This window comes from Cetorhinus maximus, chromosome 7, assembly GCF_964194155.1.
Source record: "Cetorhinus maximus chromosome 7, sCetMax3.hap1.1, whole genome shotgun sequence".
NCBI lineage: Eukaryota > Metazoa > Chordata > Chondrichthyes > Lamniformes > Cetorhinidae > Cetorhinus > Cetorhinus maximus.
This window is the reverse complement of record NC_135885.1, coordinates 53754358-53770668: the sequence shown is the minus strand read 5'-3', so window position 1 is coordinate 53770668 and position 16311 is coordinate 53754358. Positions and strand designations below refer to the sequence as shown.

Below are 16311 nucleotides of genomic sequence, written 5' to 3'. Positions count from 1 at the left end.
ATCCAGCCTCTAAATTCCCTCAAAAGTCGCTCCAACTCAGACTGCCTCAATGCCTACACACCTTCCAATGGTTCAATCTCTTCTCCTGAGACTACGTTCCACAGGATTCACAAAGCTTCACTCCCAGTTCTAATTACAGGCACAATTCCAGCTTTCGCAGGCGCTAGCTTCACTAAGATGACGTTGCCTCTGGGTTTCTCTGATTCTAGTCGCCTGGCTGCACTGAGCTAAAAATGGCTCCCAGGGCTTCTCTCAGCCGTAACTGTCTCCCACAAAGAGCCAGTGACATTCTGCCACTTTCTCAGCTCCCCAGGGCTTCTCCTGAGACCTAAGTGCAGTAAACAGCACCCAGGGCTTTTCTGTGAGCTGCGAACCTCACGAGGTCTAAACTACAACTCCATCCATCTCCATGATGATGTAGTCTTTCAGGGTTCATTGAATGCTTTTAAACTATTAAATCAAAACAAAACCTCCCTCCCGGCTGCATTTCTTTGCAAGCAGTGTGGACATCACGTCTCCAGCTATGTAAGTCCACTACTCTCCTCCATCTGGTTGAACTTGTTCTCTCACTGAACAATTTCTCCTTAAACTCCTCTCACTTCCTCCAAATAAAAGGTGTGGCTATGGCTACCCGCATGGGCCCCAGATATGCCTGTCTCTTTATGGGGTATGTGGAACATTCCTTGTTCCAGTCCTACTCAGGCCCCCTCCCACAACTCTTCCTCTGGTACATCGATGGCTGCTTCGGTGCCACTTCATGCTTTCATCTGGATCTGGAAAAATTTATTAATTTTGCTTCCAATTTCCACCCCTCCATCATTTTCATATGGTCCATCACTGACACTTCCCTTCCCTTCCTTGACCTCTCTGTCTCAATTTCTGGTGATAGACTGTCCACCAATATTCATTACAAGCCTACCGACTCCCACAGCTACCTCAAGTACAGCTCCTCACACTCCGCTTCCTGTAAGGACTCCATCCCATTCTCTCAGTTCCTTCGCCTCCGTCGCATCTGTTCTGATGGTGCCACTTTCCAAAACAGTTCCTCTGACATGTCTTCCTTCTTCCTTTACCGAGGTTTTCCACCCACGGTGGTTGACAGGACCCTCAACCGTGTCCGGCTCATCTCCCGTGCAGCCGCCCTCACACCTTCCTCTCCCTCCCAGAAACATGATAGGGTCCCCCTTGTACTCGCTTTTCACCCCACCAGCCTCCGCGTTCAAAGGATCATCCTCCACCATTTCCGCCAACTCCAGCATGATGCCACTACCAAACACATCTTCCCTTCATCCCCCTTGGTGGCATTCCGCAGGGATCGTTCCCTCTGGGATGCCCTGGTCCACTCCTCCATCACCCTCTACATCTCAACCCCCTTCCACGAAACCTTCCCATGCAACCGCAGAAGGTGCAACATCTGCCCCTTTACTTCCCCCCTCCTCACCGTCCAAGGGCCCAAACACTCCTTTCAAGTGAAGCAGCACTTCACTTACACTTCCCTCAATTTAGTCTACTGCATTCCCAATGCAGTCTCCTCTACATTGGAGAGACCAAACGCAGATTGGGTGACCGCTTTGCGGAACACCTTCGGTCTGTCCGCAAGCATGACCCAGACCTCCCTGTCACTTGCCATTTCAACACACCACCCTGCTCTCATGCCCACATGTCCGTCCTTGGCCTGTTGCAATGTTCCAGTGAAGTTCAACGCAAACTGGAGGAACAGCACCTCATCTTCCGACTAGGCACTTTGCAGCCTTCCGGACTTAATACTGAGTTCAACAATTTTAGATCATGAACTCTCTCCTCCATCCCCACCCCCTTTCCGATCCCCCCTTTTCCAATAATTTATTACCTTTTTTTACACTATATTTTTTTCTTTTCCCTCCTATTTTTAAATTTATTTCGATAAATTTTTTCTCATCTCCACCTTTTAGCCCATTTCGATCTCTTCCCCCCACCCCACCCGCACTAGGGCCATCTGCTACTAGCTTGCTTTCTTTAATGTCCCCATTAGCACATCTTTTAGATAATATCACCACAATCAACACCCCTTTGTCCTTTTGTCTATGACATCTTTGGCAGTCTCTTCTTGGCCTCCACCTATCACTGGCCCTCTATCGAGCTCTCCTGACTCACCCCTTCTACAAGCTTATATTTCATCTCATTTCTATATGTCTTAGTTCTGATGAAGGGTCATATGGACTCGAAACGTCAACTGTATCCCTCTCCGCAGATGCTGTGAGACCTGCTGAGTTTTTCCAGGTATTTTTGTTTTTGTTCTAGATTTCCAGCATCTGCAATATTTTGCTTTTATTTAAGTAAGTCCACATGCTGTTTTATGGTTCTTACCTTTTTAGCTGTTAACCCCTGAGGTCAACATAGCCCTAGCCTTTTAAGTGTAATTTTTTTAAATTCAGTCATGGGATCAGGGCGTCACTGGCTAGGCCAGCATTAATAGCCCATCCCTAATTGCTCTTGAGAAGGTGGTGGTGAGGTGCCTTCACGAACCGCTGCAGCCCATATGGTGTAGGTACACCCACAGTGCTGTTCGGGAGAGAGCTCCAAGGTTTTGACCCAGCGACAGTGAAGCAACAGCGATATATTTCCAAGTGAGTTGCTTAGGGGTGAGCTCCCAGGTGGTGGTGTTCCAATGTGTCTGCTGCCTTTGTCCTTCTAGATGGTAGATTTGGAAGGTGCTGTCTAAAGAGGCTTGGTGAGTTCCTGCAGTGCATCTTGTAGATGGTACACACTGCTGCCACTGCGTGTCAGTGGTGGAGGGGCTGAATGTTGTGGATGGGGTGTAAATCGAGCGGGCTGCTTTGAACTGGATGGTGTCAAGCTTCGAGTGTTGTTGGAGCTGCACTCATCAAGGAAATTTGATGGCATTCCATCACACTCCTGACCCAGCAGACTCTTTCCTCACCCCGCACCCATCCCAGCCAAGGAACATGCCCCCATGGGTGCACAACCATGGACCCCCACCCTGACCCCACCCTCTCCCCAACTCCTGCTCCCAGCCCACCGCCAAGGCCTGACCCAACATCCCCACCCCTCAACCAAGGCCCGACTCAAACACCCCAAAATCCTACCCACTTACCTTCTCCCTGGCTTGTCAAAGACCTTTCAACCTGGCCGGACCTTTAAACTTACCTGCTTTATGACAGCTAGTGCTGTAAAAAAAGTGGGCGTGGCTTCCTTCCCTCCGAAGCAGCAGCGCTTATCTGGAAGCCTCAGGAGTGTGCTGCACACTTCTCGCCTGGCCTGAATCAGAAGGTCAGGCAAGACAGGATCGAAAAAATTTAAAGGTTGGAAAGTAGAAGAGTGGCAGCAATCTGACTTTGATTGCCATTCTGCAGCAGTTCAGGTTCAATAATATGGAAACAGGTTAAATTTCGCTTTATGAGACGTTTCCATTTTTTCCCCAACATGTGAGGATGGACATAGAAATTACCTATACGGAATATCAAGAGCCAAACACTCAGAAATTACATCCCAGGATTAAATGACGCCTCCGCATTCAACTTCAACTCTGATGTACAATATATTTTATTTCTGCAGCATACCTCTCCAAATCAGCAGTAATTTAAAACTTCATGTCTTTGGAATAGTGCACAGTTTTGAATCAGTGCTAATTGCTATAGTCACAAGAGTTCTTTCTGGCACAGGCAACCCATAACTCATATGATGGTAATATGAAAATTGCATCTTCGTTTCCTTATTTATTGAAGTACACTTACCTAGAACTTGACTTATGTTGACTTTGTGATGATTCTCCTTGCACAAGACGGTTTTCTCTGGGCTTGGTCTTTTCCAATTTGTTCATGGGGTTTGGGGTTCCCTCATGCTCTGAAACACTGCTCTGAGATCGAAATGATGTGGGTTCTTCTGGTGGTTTGTTTCCACTATTGGTTCTGCACCATGTTGACGTTCTATCACTATCATCGTCTGGTTTTTGAAAACTACTACTATAGGAACTGAGAGATTCTGGCATGCGGTTAGACGAGCTTGGAAACTTGATGTCCCATTTACTGTTACTATGTTCTTCATCCTCAGCTTTCATAAACTTAGATTTTAAATTGCTTAAGGATAAAGATTTCTCTTTCTCCCCATCTTGAAAATTGTCACTTTCTAAACCTCTGGTAATATTATTGCGTTTCCCTGTCTGTTTATATCTGTTAATTTCTCCACTTTCATCTGTAGATTTATCTTTGGCAAGTTCCATTTCCAACTCTCTGTCACTGGACTTTTTTTTGTCTCTGTATCTATCAGTAATGTCTTTCCTTCCATTATCCCTTTCTGTACACTTGAATTGGTCCTGGAAACTTTCTTTTAATCTTTCTCTTTCAGTAGCTCTGTCACCTTCCCTGTATCTGTCTTTGTCTCCACTCAGTCCCCTGCCAGAACCATATTTTTTTCTTTCATTTTGATCAGAACTCCGGTTCCTTGGCTTTTTCCAACTCTCTCTTCTATTCCTATCACTTGCATCTTGATATTTTAATTGTGCAACTTTTTCAGCTTCTCGTAGTTTCTGTTGGAATAAGTCCATAGACTAAAGGGAAGAGAAAAAAATAAAAATATTCACTATAATTAATTCTTGAACAAAAACAGAAAATGCTGGAAAAACTCAGCAGGTCTAACAGCATCTTTGGAGAGAAAAATGCAGAGTTAACATTTTGAGTCCTTATGACTTCTTCATAGCTAAAGAGAAGCAAAATGTAAATGAAATTTATACTGTTTAAGCAGGGGGGAGGTGGGCAGGTGAAACTGGATAGAAGGTTAGTGATAGGTGGAGGCAAAGGAGAGATTGCCAGAGTTGTCATGGAAAAAAGGACAAAGGGGTGTTCATGATAGCTAAAGGGGGTGCTGATGGTGGCATTAAGGTCAGAAAGCAGAGTGTGATAAGAGCAGGACAAGGGTAAGCACTTTGGGAAGAACAACATGAACCAGTGACAGATAGCTCTTGTGGGGGTAGGGGGCGGTGGCGGGAATAAAGATTGAAAATAGGGTAAAAGGTGGGGATAAAACAATTACTAAAAATGAAAATAAATAAAAATAAAAATAAGTGGATAAAAAATAAAAATTAAAAATTAAGAAACGAGAATGAATAATGAAAAATGGGGATAAAAAGGATGGAGGAGAGAGTTCATGATCTGAAGTTGTTGAACTCAATGTTAAGTCTGGAAGGCTGTAAAGTGCCTAATCGGAAGATGAGGTGCTGTTCCTCCAGTTTGCGTTGAGCTTCACTGGAACATTGCAGCAGGCCAAGGGCCGACATGTGGGCATGAGAGCAGGATGGTGTGTTGAAATGGCAAGTGACAGGGAGATCTGGGTCACGCTTGCGGACAGACCGAAGGTGTTCCACAAAGTGGTCACCCAGTCTGCGTTTGGTCTCTCCAATGTAGAGGACACTGCATTGGGAGCAGTGAATGCAGTAGACCAAATTGAAGGAGGTGCAAGTGAAGAGCTGCTTCACCTGAGTGTTTGGGCCCTTGGATGGTGAGGAGGGAGGAGGTAAAGGGACAGGTGTTGCACCTTCTGCAATTGCATGGGAGGGGGTTGAGGTGTAGGGGGTGATGGAGAAGTGGACCAGGGTGTCCCAGAAGGAACAGTCCTACGGAATGCCAACAGGAGGTGTGAAGGGAAGATGCGTTTGGTGGTGGCATCATGCTGGAGTTGGTGGAAATGGCAGAGGGTGATCCTTTGAATGCAGAGGCTGGTGGGGTGAAAAGTGAGGACAAGGGGGACCCTTGGGAGGGAGGGGAAGGTGTGAGGGCAGAGGCTCGGGAGATGGGTCGGACACAGTTGAGGGCCCTGTCAACCACAGTGGGTGGGAAGCCTCGGTTAAGGGAGAAGGAAGACATGTCAGAAGTGCCGTTTTGGAAAGTGGCACCATCAGAACAGATGCGACGGAGGCGAAAGAACTGGGAGAATGGGATGGAGTCCTTACAGGACGCAGGGTGTGAAGAGTTGTAGTCGAGGTAGTTGTGGGAGTCGGTGGGCTTGTAGTGAATATTGGTGGACAGTCTATAACCAGAAATGGAGACAGAGGTCAAGGAAGGGCAGTGTCAGAGATGGACCATGCGAAGGTGATGGAGGGGTGGAAATTGGAAGCAAAATTGATAAATTTTTCCAGGTCCAGACGTGAGCATGAAGCGGCACCGAAACAGTCACTGATGTACCAAAAAAAAGAGTTGCGGGGGGGGCCTGTGTAGGACTGGAATAAGGAATGTTCCACATACCCCATAAAGAGACAGGCATAACTGGGGCCCATGCGAGGCCTGGAAAAATTTATCAATTTTGCTTCCGATTTCCACCCCTCCATCACTTTCACATGGTCCATCTCTGACACTTCCCTTCCCTTCCTTGACCTCTCTTAAACAGGTAAATTTCATTACATTTGTACTTCCCTTTAGCTCTGAAGAAGAGTCATAAGGGCGTGAAACATTAACTCTATTTTTCTCTCTACAGATGCTGTTAGACCTGCTGAGTTTTTCCAGCATTTTCTGTTTTTGTTTCAGATTTACAGCATCCGCAGTATTTTACCTTTATAATTAATTTTTGTATTGATTGCTTTCATTATCACTTCATTCTAAAGTTTTAATTCTTTGCAATCAAAAAAAGTAATCCCATAAAATTAGTTTTTGCCCGTCACTATAATTCCCACAAAACACAAGTGCTTTCTCAGAGTGCTGTTTTCAGATCAGAGGTGAAGCTTAATGTCTAGTTGAAAGCTATTCACAATGATGCAAAATGTGTAACATTGTGCAATTTAAGTTATCTTCTACATACTATTAAGAGGTTCTCAATCCGTTTCTGATGCAGGAGGAGTTTATTGAGTTTGACAGATTATTTTAATTGTGATTGTTTGTGATAATACTAAACGGGTGGTGAAAAAGCCTTTTGTGCTCACAAAAATTAATAAAACTTCTTTTTAAATTCTACCAGTATGAGAAAAACAATTATGAATATTGTCATTTCTGTCTACTCAAAGTTGTAAGAATTTCAGCACAACTGAGCATCTAATCAGAATGCTCCTATAATAATCTTACTGAATCACTTGTTAAGCACAGGGTTCCCTACTCCACTAGTTCGGACAGAAGTTACTTTATTTTAAATTTGTTCGTGGGATCACTGGCTCGGCCAGCATTTATTGACCATCCCTAATGCCCTTGTTCAGAGGGCATTTGAGAGTCCACATTGCTGTGGGTCTGGAGTCACATCTGGCCAGACCAGGTAAGGACAGCAGATTTCCTTCCCTTAAGGACATTAGTGAACCAGATGGGTTTTTAAGACAATCGGCAATGGTTTCATGGTCGTCATCAGACTTTTAATTCCAGATTTCTTTTAAAAATTTAAACTTCACCATGGCAGGATTCGAACCCAGGTCCCCCAAGCATTACCCTGGGTCTCTGGAATACCAGTCAGTGAGAATACCATTATGCCACTTCCTCCCCATCCTCAGTTCATTCTTGCATGTTGGTCTGAAGTCCATCCCTGTGTGGAGTGAATGAACTGTCTCTGGAACATTGCTTTAATTCTCCTTCAGTTTCCATTCAGGGACAAGGTGCATGAGATTCCACTGTGCAGTGTAACTTCACACCTCTGGCCTGGTGAAGACACTCCACAGCCTCAGAGAGCCACCAATGGCTGGAAAGCCAAGATTAGTGGGGGAGGCTTGAGAGCTGGCAATTGGTGAGGGGCTAGGCAGGCAGTGGCAGTGGGGCGAGGGGGGTGGAAGTCTTGGGAGACAGTAATCTGGCAGGCCCCAGGAATTGAGATTCGGGGATTCCAGATCCTAACCACTCACTGCATAAAAAAGATTTTTCCTCATGCTGTCTCTGGTACTTCTGCCAATCACCTTAAAGCGGTGTTTTCTGGTTTACCACCCTTTTGTCAATAAGAACAGTTTCTCCCTTTCTACTCTGTCCAGACCCCTAATGATTTTTGAGCACCTCTATCAAATCTCCTCTCAATTTTCTCTAAGGGAGACAACCACAGATTTCCAATTTACCCATGTAAGCAAATTTCTTATCCCCGGAACCATTCTCATAAATCTTTTCTGCACCCCTACCAACGCCTTCACATCCTTCCTAAAGCGTGGTGCACAGAATTGGACACCATAATCCACTGAGGCAGAATTAGTGTTTTATAAAGGTTCATCATAACTTCCCTGCTTTTGTACTCCATGAGTGGAATTTTGTCAGTGCAGTGGAGACAGGCTGGCAGGCGGAAGGGGCGTCAAAATCACGGTGGATGGCATTAGGAGGGAAACCCAACATGTATGTGCCACCAGGGGATATTTCCAGGGGTAGCAGGACTGGCAGATGGAGGTCATGCTTGAAGGCAGTGGGATGATAGTTGAGCCTTTTAAACATCGAATTAGCATCAATTTATCAGGCTATTCATGATTTTCCCAGGGCCACAAAAGGACAACGGAGCTTCAGAACCTTGCCAGCTTTAAGGAGGAAGAGCTCAGCGAAAGATAAGTCTTGGTTGCAGTTGCCATCCATTGTGTGAGGTCACATGGAGTTGTAAGGGAGGGTGATAGTGAGTAAACTGTGGTAGTGGCAATCTGGAGGCTTGACAAACCTGGCAAGCACAGTGGAGGCATTCTGATTGAGTGTCATCTTTGACTTGTCAGAAGTGTACAACTTTGTACAGAGTAAGGGGATGGCGGTTGAAGGCCTTTTGAAGTAAATGCACCAGTTTGCAATGGGCCACATTCACTCAAACTTTGAGACTTCCAATGAAGAGGAGCATCAGAGAAGGAGAGAAGTTCAGCCACCAGGAGTAGGGCTCCAGCACACAGAGAGGCACAAGGATCATGAGTTTGGAAGACAGCACAAATGAGGGGGGTGCAGTGAGGCACACAAGCAGTCTCTTGTGTGCAAAGACATCGCCCACCAGGGAGCGTTTACTTTCAGAAGCTTTGTTTCTTGCAAATGTCGGAACAGCAGTGTCGCCCAAGTATGTGCCTCTTCAGAGAGGTGGTCACCAAGCTGTGTGCCCATGATGGAAGAGCAGCTAATGGGAAATAGTGGGCAACTATTGCCTGTGACAGTGAAGGTCACCATAGCACTGACTTTCCACACCTCAGGATCATTCCTGGGATCATCTGGAGATATCTACGGGCTCACCCAGTCTGAGGTTCATTGATGCATCAAGATAATCACCAATGCCATGTGCAAGAAGGTCAGCCAATAAGTGCAATATTGCACTGATCAAACAGTCAGGCTGAGAGGGCTATAGGTTTCGAGGCCGACACTGGACTCCCCCAGCAGGGTGTCATTGATGGTAATCAAGGTTCCAACGGATGAGCTAGTGGCCTTCATCAACAGTTACCGCTTTATGTACAACTGGTCTGCGACTACCACAGACAGACCCTTCAGATGTTTGCAAAGCTCCCAGGAAGTTGTCAAGTTGCCTTCATACTAAAGAATTCTCAGGTGTCCAAGCTTTTCTGGCCCCTGGTGCACCTTCAAGGATGGATAATAGGTGGCAAGGGCTATCCACTGAAGACATGGTTCCTTATGCCTGTGCGGAAGCCTAGCACAGATGCAGAGGAGACATACATCAGCTGTTTCGCAATAACTCAAGCGACCATTGAGCAGACCATAGGGTTTCTGAAGATGTGGCTCGGATGCTGTGATCAATCTGGTGGAGCCCTTCAATATGCCCCAACAAGGGTCTCGCCTATTGTGGTAATGGGCTGTGCTCTGCACAACCTGGCACTACAGAGAGGATAAATTTAAGGCAATGAGGCCATCCTGGAGCATGATGCCTCCTCCAACCATTCGGATTTGGAGGGGGCTGATGGCTAGGAGTACAATGATGAAGGCGCTGAGCCAGCACGAGAGAGAGAGAGCGAGCGAGCTCAGGTGCGAGAGCGAGAGTGAGAAAGAGAGAAAGAGCGAAAGAAAGAGAGAGAGAAAAAGAGAGAGAGAAAGAGAGAGAGAGAAAGAGAGAGAAAGAGAGAAAGAGAGAAAGAGAGAAAGAGAAAGAGAGAAAGAGAGAAAGAGAGAAAGAGAAAGAGAGAGAAAGAGAGAGAAAGAGAGAGAAAGAGAGAGAAAGAGAGAGAAAGAGAGAAAGAGAGAGAAAGAGAGAGAGAAAGAGAGAGAGAAAGAGAAAGAGGTGAAGGGAAGGAGGGAAAGGGAAGGAGGGAACGGGAAGGAGGGAAAGGGAAGGAGGGAAAGGGAAGGAGGGAACGGGAAGGAGGGAACGGGAAGGAGGGAACGGGGGAAAGGGAAGGAGGGAAAGGGGGAAAGGGAAGGAGGGAAAGGGGGAAAGGGAAAGAGGGAAAGCGCGGGCGCGGGGAGAGCGCGAGCGCGGGGAGAGCGCGGGCGCGGGGGGAGAGCGCGGGCGCGGGGAGAGCGCGGGCGCGGGGAGAGCGCGGGCGCGGGGAGAGCGCGGGTGCGGGGGAGAGCGCGGGGAGAGCGCGGGCGAGGGGGAGAGCGCGGGCGCGGGGAGAGCACGGGCGCGGGGAGAGCACAGGCGCGGGGAGAGCACGGGCGCGGGGAGAGCACGGGCGCGGGGAGAGCACGGGCGCGGGGGAGAGCACAGGCGCGGGGGAGAGCACAGGCGCGGGGGAGAGCACGGGCGCGAGAGAAAGTGCAAGAGAGTCACTCGCCCCATCATAGGTGTGCACCATGCCTGTTGGTGGCAGCCTTACAGTCACAGAATTGTTACAGTGCAGGAGGATGCCATTTGGCCCATCGTGTCTGCACCAGCTCTCCGCATGAGCAACTCATCTAATTCCATTCCCCCGCCTTCTCCCCATAACCCTGCACATTCTTCCTTTTCAGATAACAGTCTAATTTCCATTTGAATGCTTCAATTGTACCTGCCCCCACCACGCCACTAGGCAGTGCATTCCAAACTATAACCACTCGCTGCATAAAAGTTTTTTCTCATGTCGCTTTTGCTTCTTTCACTAATTACCTTAAATCTAGCCCGCTCATTCTCCATCCTTTCACGAATGAGAACAGCTTCTCTCTTGTAATTAATGAGAGCAACTGCTTGGTTTCAATGACAGGTTCATCTTAGTGATGTTAACTTCAAACCTGTCAGCCTTTTCCTGTTCTTGCTTTCCATATGCCGAGAATGTAGATGGTGTCTTGAAGTAGGTCCCATTTTGCTTCAGCACGTTGTGTGGGAATGCCAGAGAGCATCTGTTCAATCAAGTCGCAGAGCTGTGGGTCAACTCTGACTGACCAGTGTTCTCCACAAAGAGGCTTTCATGCTTGTGCCAGCCAATACTACTGCCTGGGCATCGCCACTGAACAGATTGGCACCCCCCTCTTCAAACTTATAATTTGTCACATTTAAGGATTCACACTTAATGTTATGTGCTACACTCACTTTGCCAGACCGCATCAGGTCACTGATCTTTTTTCTACACTGCGACAAGAAACTTGAGGCCACCTCACAGTTGCCCGCCTCCTCTGCTATCTTCATCCAAGCTTCGTCTGGCGAATCAGCCTCCTTCTCCCATATTCTCTCCAAGGACCTCCCTCCAAGCCTGTGTCATCAGGAGGAGCATCCCTTGGGGAGCATCAGAAAACCTGGGCAGCACTCTTTCTCTGCCTGCTGCCATTTCCCAATCCTTCCAGTTGGTAGGCCTCCCCCTCAGTTTCCTCCAGGTTCCTATCCTTAGAACTATTGCGGGCTGCCTTTTAAAGATGGCGCCAGCCTAGCCTGAAATGGTACTTCCAACCCACTTAACTTTTTGTTGCTTTGATAAATGAACATGAATAAAATTTTATTATATTTTTAACAAAATAAATCCTGTGTAAGCTTTCTTCATAGCATTTTTCAGCTATTAATGATGCTTATCAGTTGCTGTGTAGAAATGTATTGTAATTCATTACAAAATAAATCAATGTATGGTTAAAAAAAAGCTTTAAACTCATTCTCTTATGCAAGTATGGAGAATAAACACCTGCTTTTGTTAAATCTCATTTATTTAGTTTCCACACACATTGTAAGAGAAACAGTCATAGACTGAAGTCTGTAAAGGAATTAAGTATCAGAAGGCTTAAGAGCAAATGTAAGTACAATCAACACAATTTGTCAAATGCAATGTGACACACGAGGTCAAATTACTGACTTCAACTGAACTTTACCAGGAATTAATAGACAGAAATGTGGTTTCTTATCCAAACATGGGAAAATCAAAAGGGAAATAGAGTTTGAAGGTTAACAGACGGTAGCAATTCAATGATTATTTTGGCTAGTTACTTAAAAAAGTTCTTACCCCATATCTTGTAGCAATTATATCCTCCAGGCTGCATTGATCTCTCTCTGCCTGCTCCTTCATACGCTTGTAGGATTGTCTCAGCCATCTCAGCCCACCATCTTCCACCATTGCAGCTATTGGTTCAAAAATATTAAAAATAAGTTTAAGGTTCAATGATGTACAAAATACATTGTTTAAATTTAAATTAACATTATGATTTTATTAAAATTTGCAATCTTTAAAAAATAGGACTGTTGTTCTGTAGTAGTACGAAATAAAGAACAGGTTATCCTTACCACATCAGCGAGCCATTTACTAAATCAAATAACTCTGAATCAACTCATATTCTCTATTTATTTTTATTTCCTTTCTTTCAGGAAGTAACAAGCAAGGTGAATAAAGAGGAACCTGTAAATGTGGTGTATCTGGATTTCCAAAAGGCATTAGATAAGGTGCCATATTAAAAATTACACAACATAAGAGCACATATTAGCATGAATAAAGGGTTAGTTGGCTAACAGGAAGCAGACAGTAGGGATAAATGGATCTTCTTCAGATTGGCAAGATGCAACAAGCGGAGTGCCACAGGGATCAACTGTTTGCAATCTATATCAATGATGGGAACAAATGTATGGTAGCTAAATTAGCCGATGACACCAAGGTAGGTAGGAAAGTAAGTTGTCAAAAGGACAGAGTCTGCAAAGGGATATAGAACGTTAAGTGAGGGGGCAAAAATTTGGTAGCTGGAGTATAATGTGGGAAAATGTGAGTTTGTCCACTTTGGCAGGAAGAACAGAAAAGAAGTATAAACTATTTAAACGGACAGCGATTGTAGAACTCCATGGTACAGAGGGATCTGGGTGTCCTGGGTACATGAATCACAAAAAAGTTAGTATGCAGGTATAGCAAATGATCAGAAAGGCAAATGGAATGTTGATGTTTATTGCAAAGAGGATAAAATTTAAAATTGGGAAGTTTTACTGCAGCTATACAGGGCCTTGGTGAAACCACATCAAGAGCCACATTGGACTTGAAATGTTACCTCTATTTCTCTTTCCACAGATACAGCCAGATCTGCTCCGTTTTCCTAGCATTTTCTGTTTTTATTTCCGATCTCCAGCATCTGCAGCATTTTGCTTTTATTCTAGAGTACTGTGTACAGTTTTGGTCATCTTATTTGAAAAAGGATATAATTGCATTAGCAGTTCAGAGAAGATTCACTCAACCCATTCCTAGGATGTAGGGGCTTATCTTATGAAGGAAGGTTGAACAGGTTGGGCCTGTATCCATTGAAGTTTAGTAGAATGATAGGTGATCTTATTGAAACATATTCGATCCTGAGGGGATTTGATGGGTAGATACCAGGAGGCTGTTTCCTCTTGTGAGGGAGACGAGAATTATGGGGCACAGTTTAAGAATAAAAGATCTCCCTTTTAAAGCTGAGATGAGGGGAATTTTTTTCTCTCCAAGGACCATTAATCTATGGAGTTCTTTCTCAGAAAGCTGTGGAAGTTGGATCATTTAATTTATTCAAGGCTGAGTTAGATAGATGTTTGATAGACAAGGGAGCCAAGGGTTACGGGCAGCAGGCAGGAAAGTGAACTTGAGACCACAACTGGATCAGCCATGTTCTTATCAAATGGTGGAGCAAGCTCAAAGGGCAGAATGGCCTACTCCTGCTCTTATGTCCATTCATGCCCCCACACTTGCAGAGAAAAGTCTCCTGTTCCCTCAGCAAACTCCTGAGCTCCTGCTGTGTTTGGCTGTGGGGGACCCAAAGTGGTCTCATTTCAGATGAAAAGATGGTGAGAATTCCTCAGTGACAGAACAGGAAACAGGATTCCTGACTTGTGGATCATTTGTTGAGTGCAATGTCAGGTATCAACTTATAATACTAAATATTCTTAACCATGCATCTGTACTCAGGTATTGAAAGCCGGGGCTCTCAATTTCATAAAAGGGAAATACTGCTGATGCTGGAAATCTGAAATAAAAACAGAAAATGATGGAAAAACTCTGGCAGCATCTGTGGAGAGAGAAACAGAGTTAACATTTTGAGTCCGTATGACTCTGCTTCAGAGTTCAAGGGTAGGTTTCTCTCAATTTCATATTGTGCCTTCTTTTGGCCCTCCCCAAATGTCACAATGCCCTGAACTCAATGTGGTGAGAGGGCAAGTTGCTGCTGCATACAGTGAGCTAATGCATTCAACTATGTTGCTGTGGGAAGTTGCTGAATGAGGGTATAAAGCTCTAACTGGCAGGGGAAAATACAATCAAATAGTGAGTCATTTTGGTCTCGTTCCTGATGCCTCGAGCAGTTTATATGTCAACCATTATTAAAGCAAAAAAATGAAGAAAGACAAAGTGACTTGGACATTTTAAAAATAAGATTTCAGTAGGGATTAGGATGAGATTAGTCAAAGAGCATTGCAATGCTCTTCAAATTACTCTCAACCTCATCCCTACTGTCACCACCATCGAAAACATGGCATGAAGTGGCAAAGTTAGAAACCTTAGTACGAGTCTTGAATCAATATTTTAATTTGCAGAAGATATACTTCAGGTTAGGAAAAGGAGAAAAAAATACCTATGGGTGGAATAGTGTCACAGTTTCTTCTTTAGCTCTTTGTTTAATCTCCCTTTATATTAGCTGTTGTCTTATATAAAGTATGCGATTAGTTCAGGAGAAATGCTTTTTAGCTTGAAAGACAACAGTAGGCTGTAAAATGCATCATCTACGTAAAAGATCAAAAGTTTGGGGAATAGGTCAAGAGGCATGCTTCAGCACTCAGACTTCAATAATCCTCCAATTTGCAGCAGCAGCAGTCAGTGGTAAGATTTGGCAAACTCTTTGTTTGAGATTGCTAGTTTTGGTATGAAATTAGGAGCTGGGATGAATCTGCCCAAACTCTTATTGCTGAAGTCTGCAAACAGCAAACATGCATCAAATCTAAGTGGGCTGGATTCAAATGCAGGGCTCAGGGGTTAAAAAAAAAAATCCGCTAACCCACATCCAGTCTTTCAGCGTTTCTATTAACTGAACATTGTACTTAAGAGTTTACACGTTATATTTTTCAGTGACATGCTCACACACTCCAGCACAATGATACAGTGAACAGTTATAAAACACAGGAACAAGAACCATTTCAAAAGAAACAAAAACAAAAATAGCTGGAAAAACTCAGCAGGTCTGACAGCATATGTGGAGAGGAATACAGTTAACGTTTCGAGTTCGTATGACTCTTCATCAGAACTAAGAAATATAGAAATGAGGTGAAATATAAGCTGGATGAGGGATGTGGAGCAGGTAGAGCTGGATAGAAGGCCAGTGATAGGTGGAGGCAAAGAGATTGCCAAAGATGTCATAGACAAAAGGACAAAGGGGTGTTGACGGTGGTGATATTAGCTAAGGAATGTGCTAATTAAGAGTAGAAAGCAGGACGAGCAAGTGACAGATAGCCCTAGTGGGGGTGGGGTGGGGGGAAGGGATCGAAATAGGCTAAAAGGTAGAAATAAAACAATGCATGGAAATACATTTAAAAATAATGGAAATAGGTGGGAAAAGAAAAATATATTTTTTAAAATTATAAATGATTGGAAAAAGGGGGATCGGAAAGGGGGTGGGGATGGAGGAGAGAGTTCATGATCTGAAATTGTTGAACTCAATGTTAGGTCCGGCAGGCTGTAAAGTGCCTAGTCGGAAGATGAGGTGCTGTTCCTCCAGTTTGCGTTGAGCTTCACTGGAACATTGCAACAAGCCAAGGACGGACATGTGGGCATCAGAGCAGGGTGGTGTGTTGAAATAGCAAGCAACAGGGAGGCCTGGGTCATGCTTGCAGACAGACCGAAGGTGTTCCGCAAAGCGGTCACCCAATCTGCGTTTGGTCTCTCCAATGTATAGGAGGCCGCATTGGGAACAGCAAATGCAGTAGACTAAATTGAGGGAAGTGCAAGTGAAATGCTGCTTCACTTGAAAAGAGTGCTTGGGCCCTTGGACAGTGAGGAGAGGGGAAGTAAAGGAGCAGGTGTTGTACCTTCTACGATTGCATGGGAAGTTGCCGTGCGAGGGGGTTGAGGTG

The 16311-nt window shown here is 45.0% G+C and overlaps 1 protein-coding gene across 2 annotated transcripts in view; it reads right to left on the bottom strand.

Annotated features, from left to right (window-relative positions):
- Window positions 1-16311, bottom strand: part of cwf19l2 (CWF19 like cell cycle control factor 2) — a 241711-nt gene that overhangs the window by 130897 nt on the left and 94503 nt on the right. For both annotated transcript variants that reach the window (XM_078545514.1, XM_078545515.1), the window contains exons 7-8: window positions 12251-12366; window positions 3735-4546 (exon numbers count right to left, since the gene is read on the bottom strand). In XM_078545514.1, the coding sequence (XP_078401640.1) occupies window positions 3735-4546; window positions 12251-12366 (928 nt within the window). The remainder of the gene's footprint in view (window positions 1-3734; window positions 4547-12250; window positions 12367-16311) is intronic.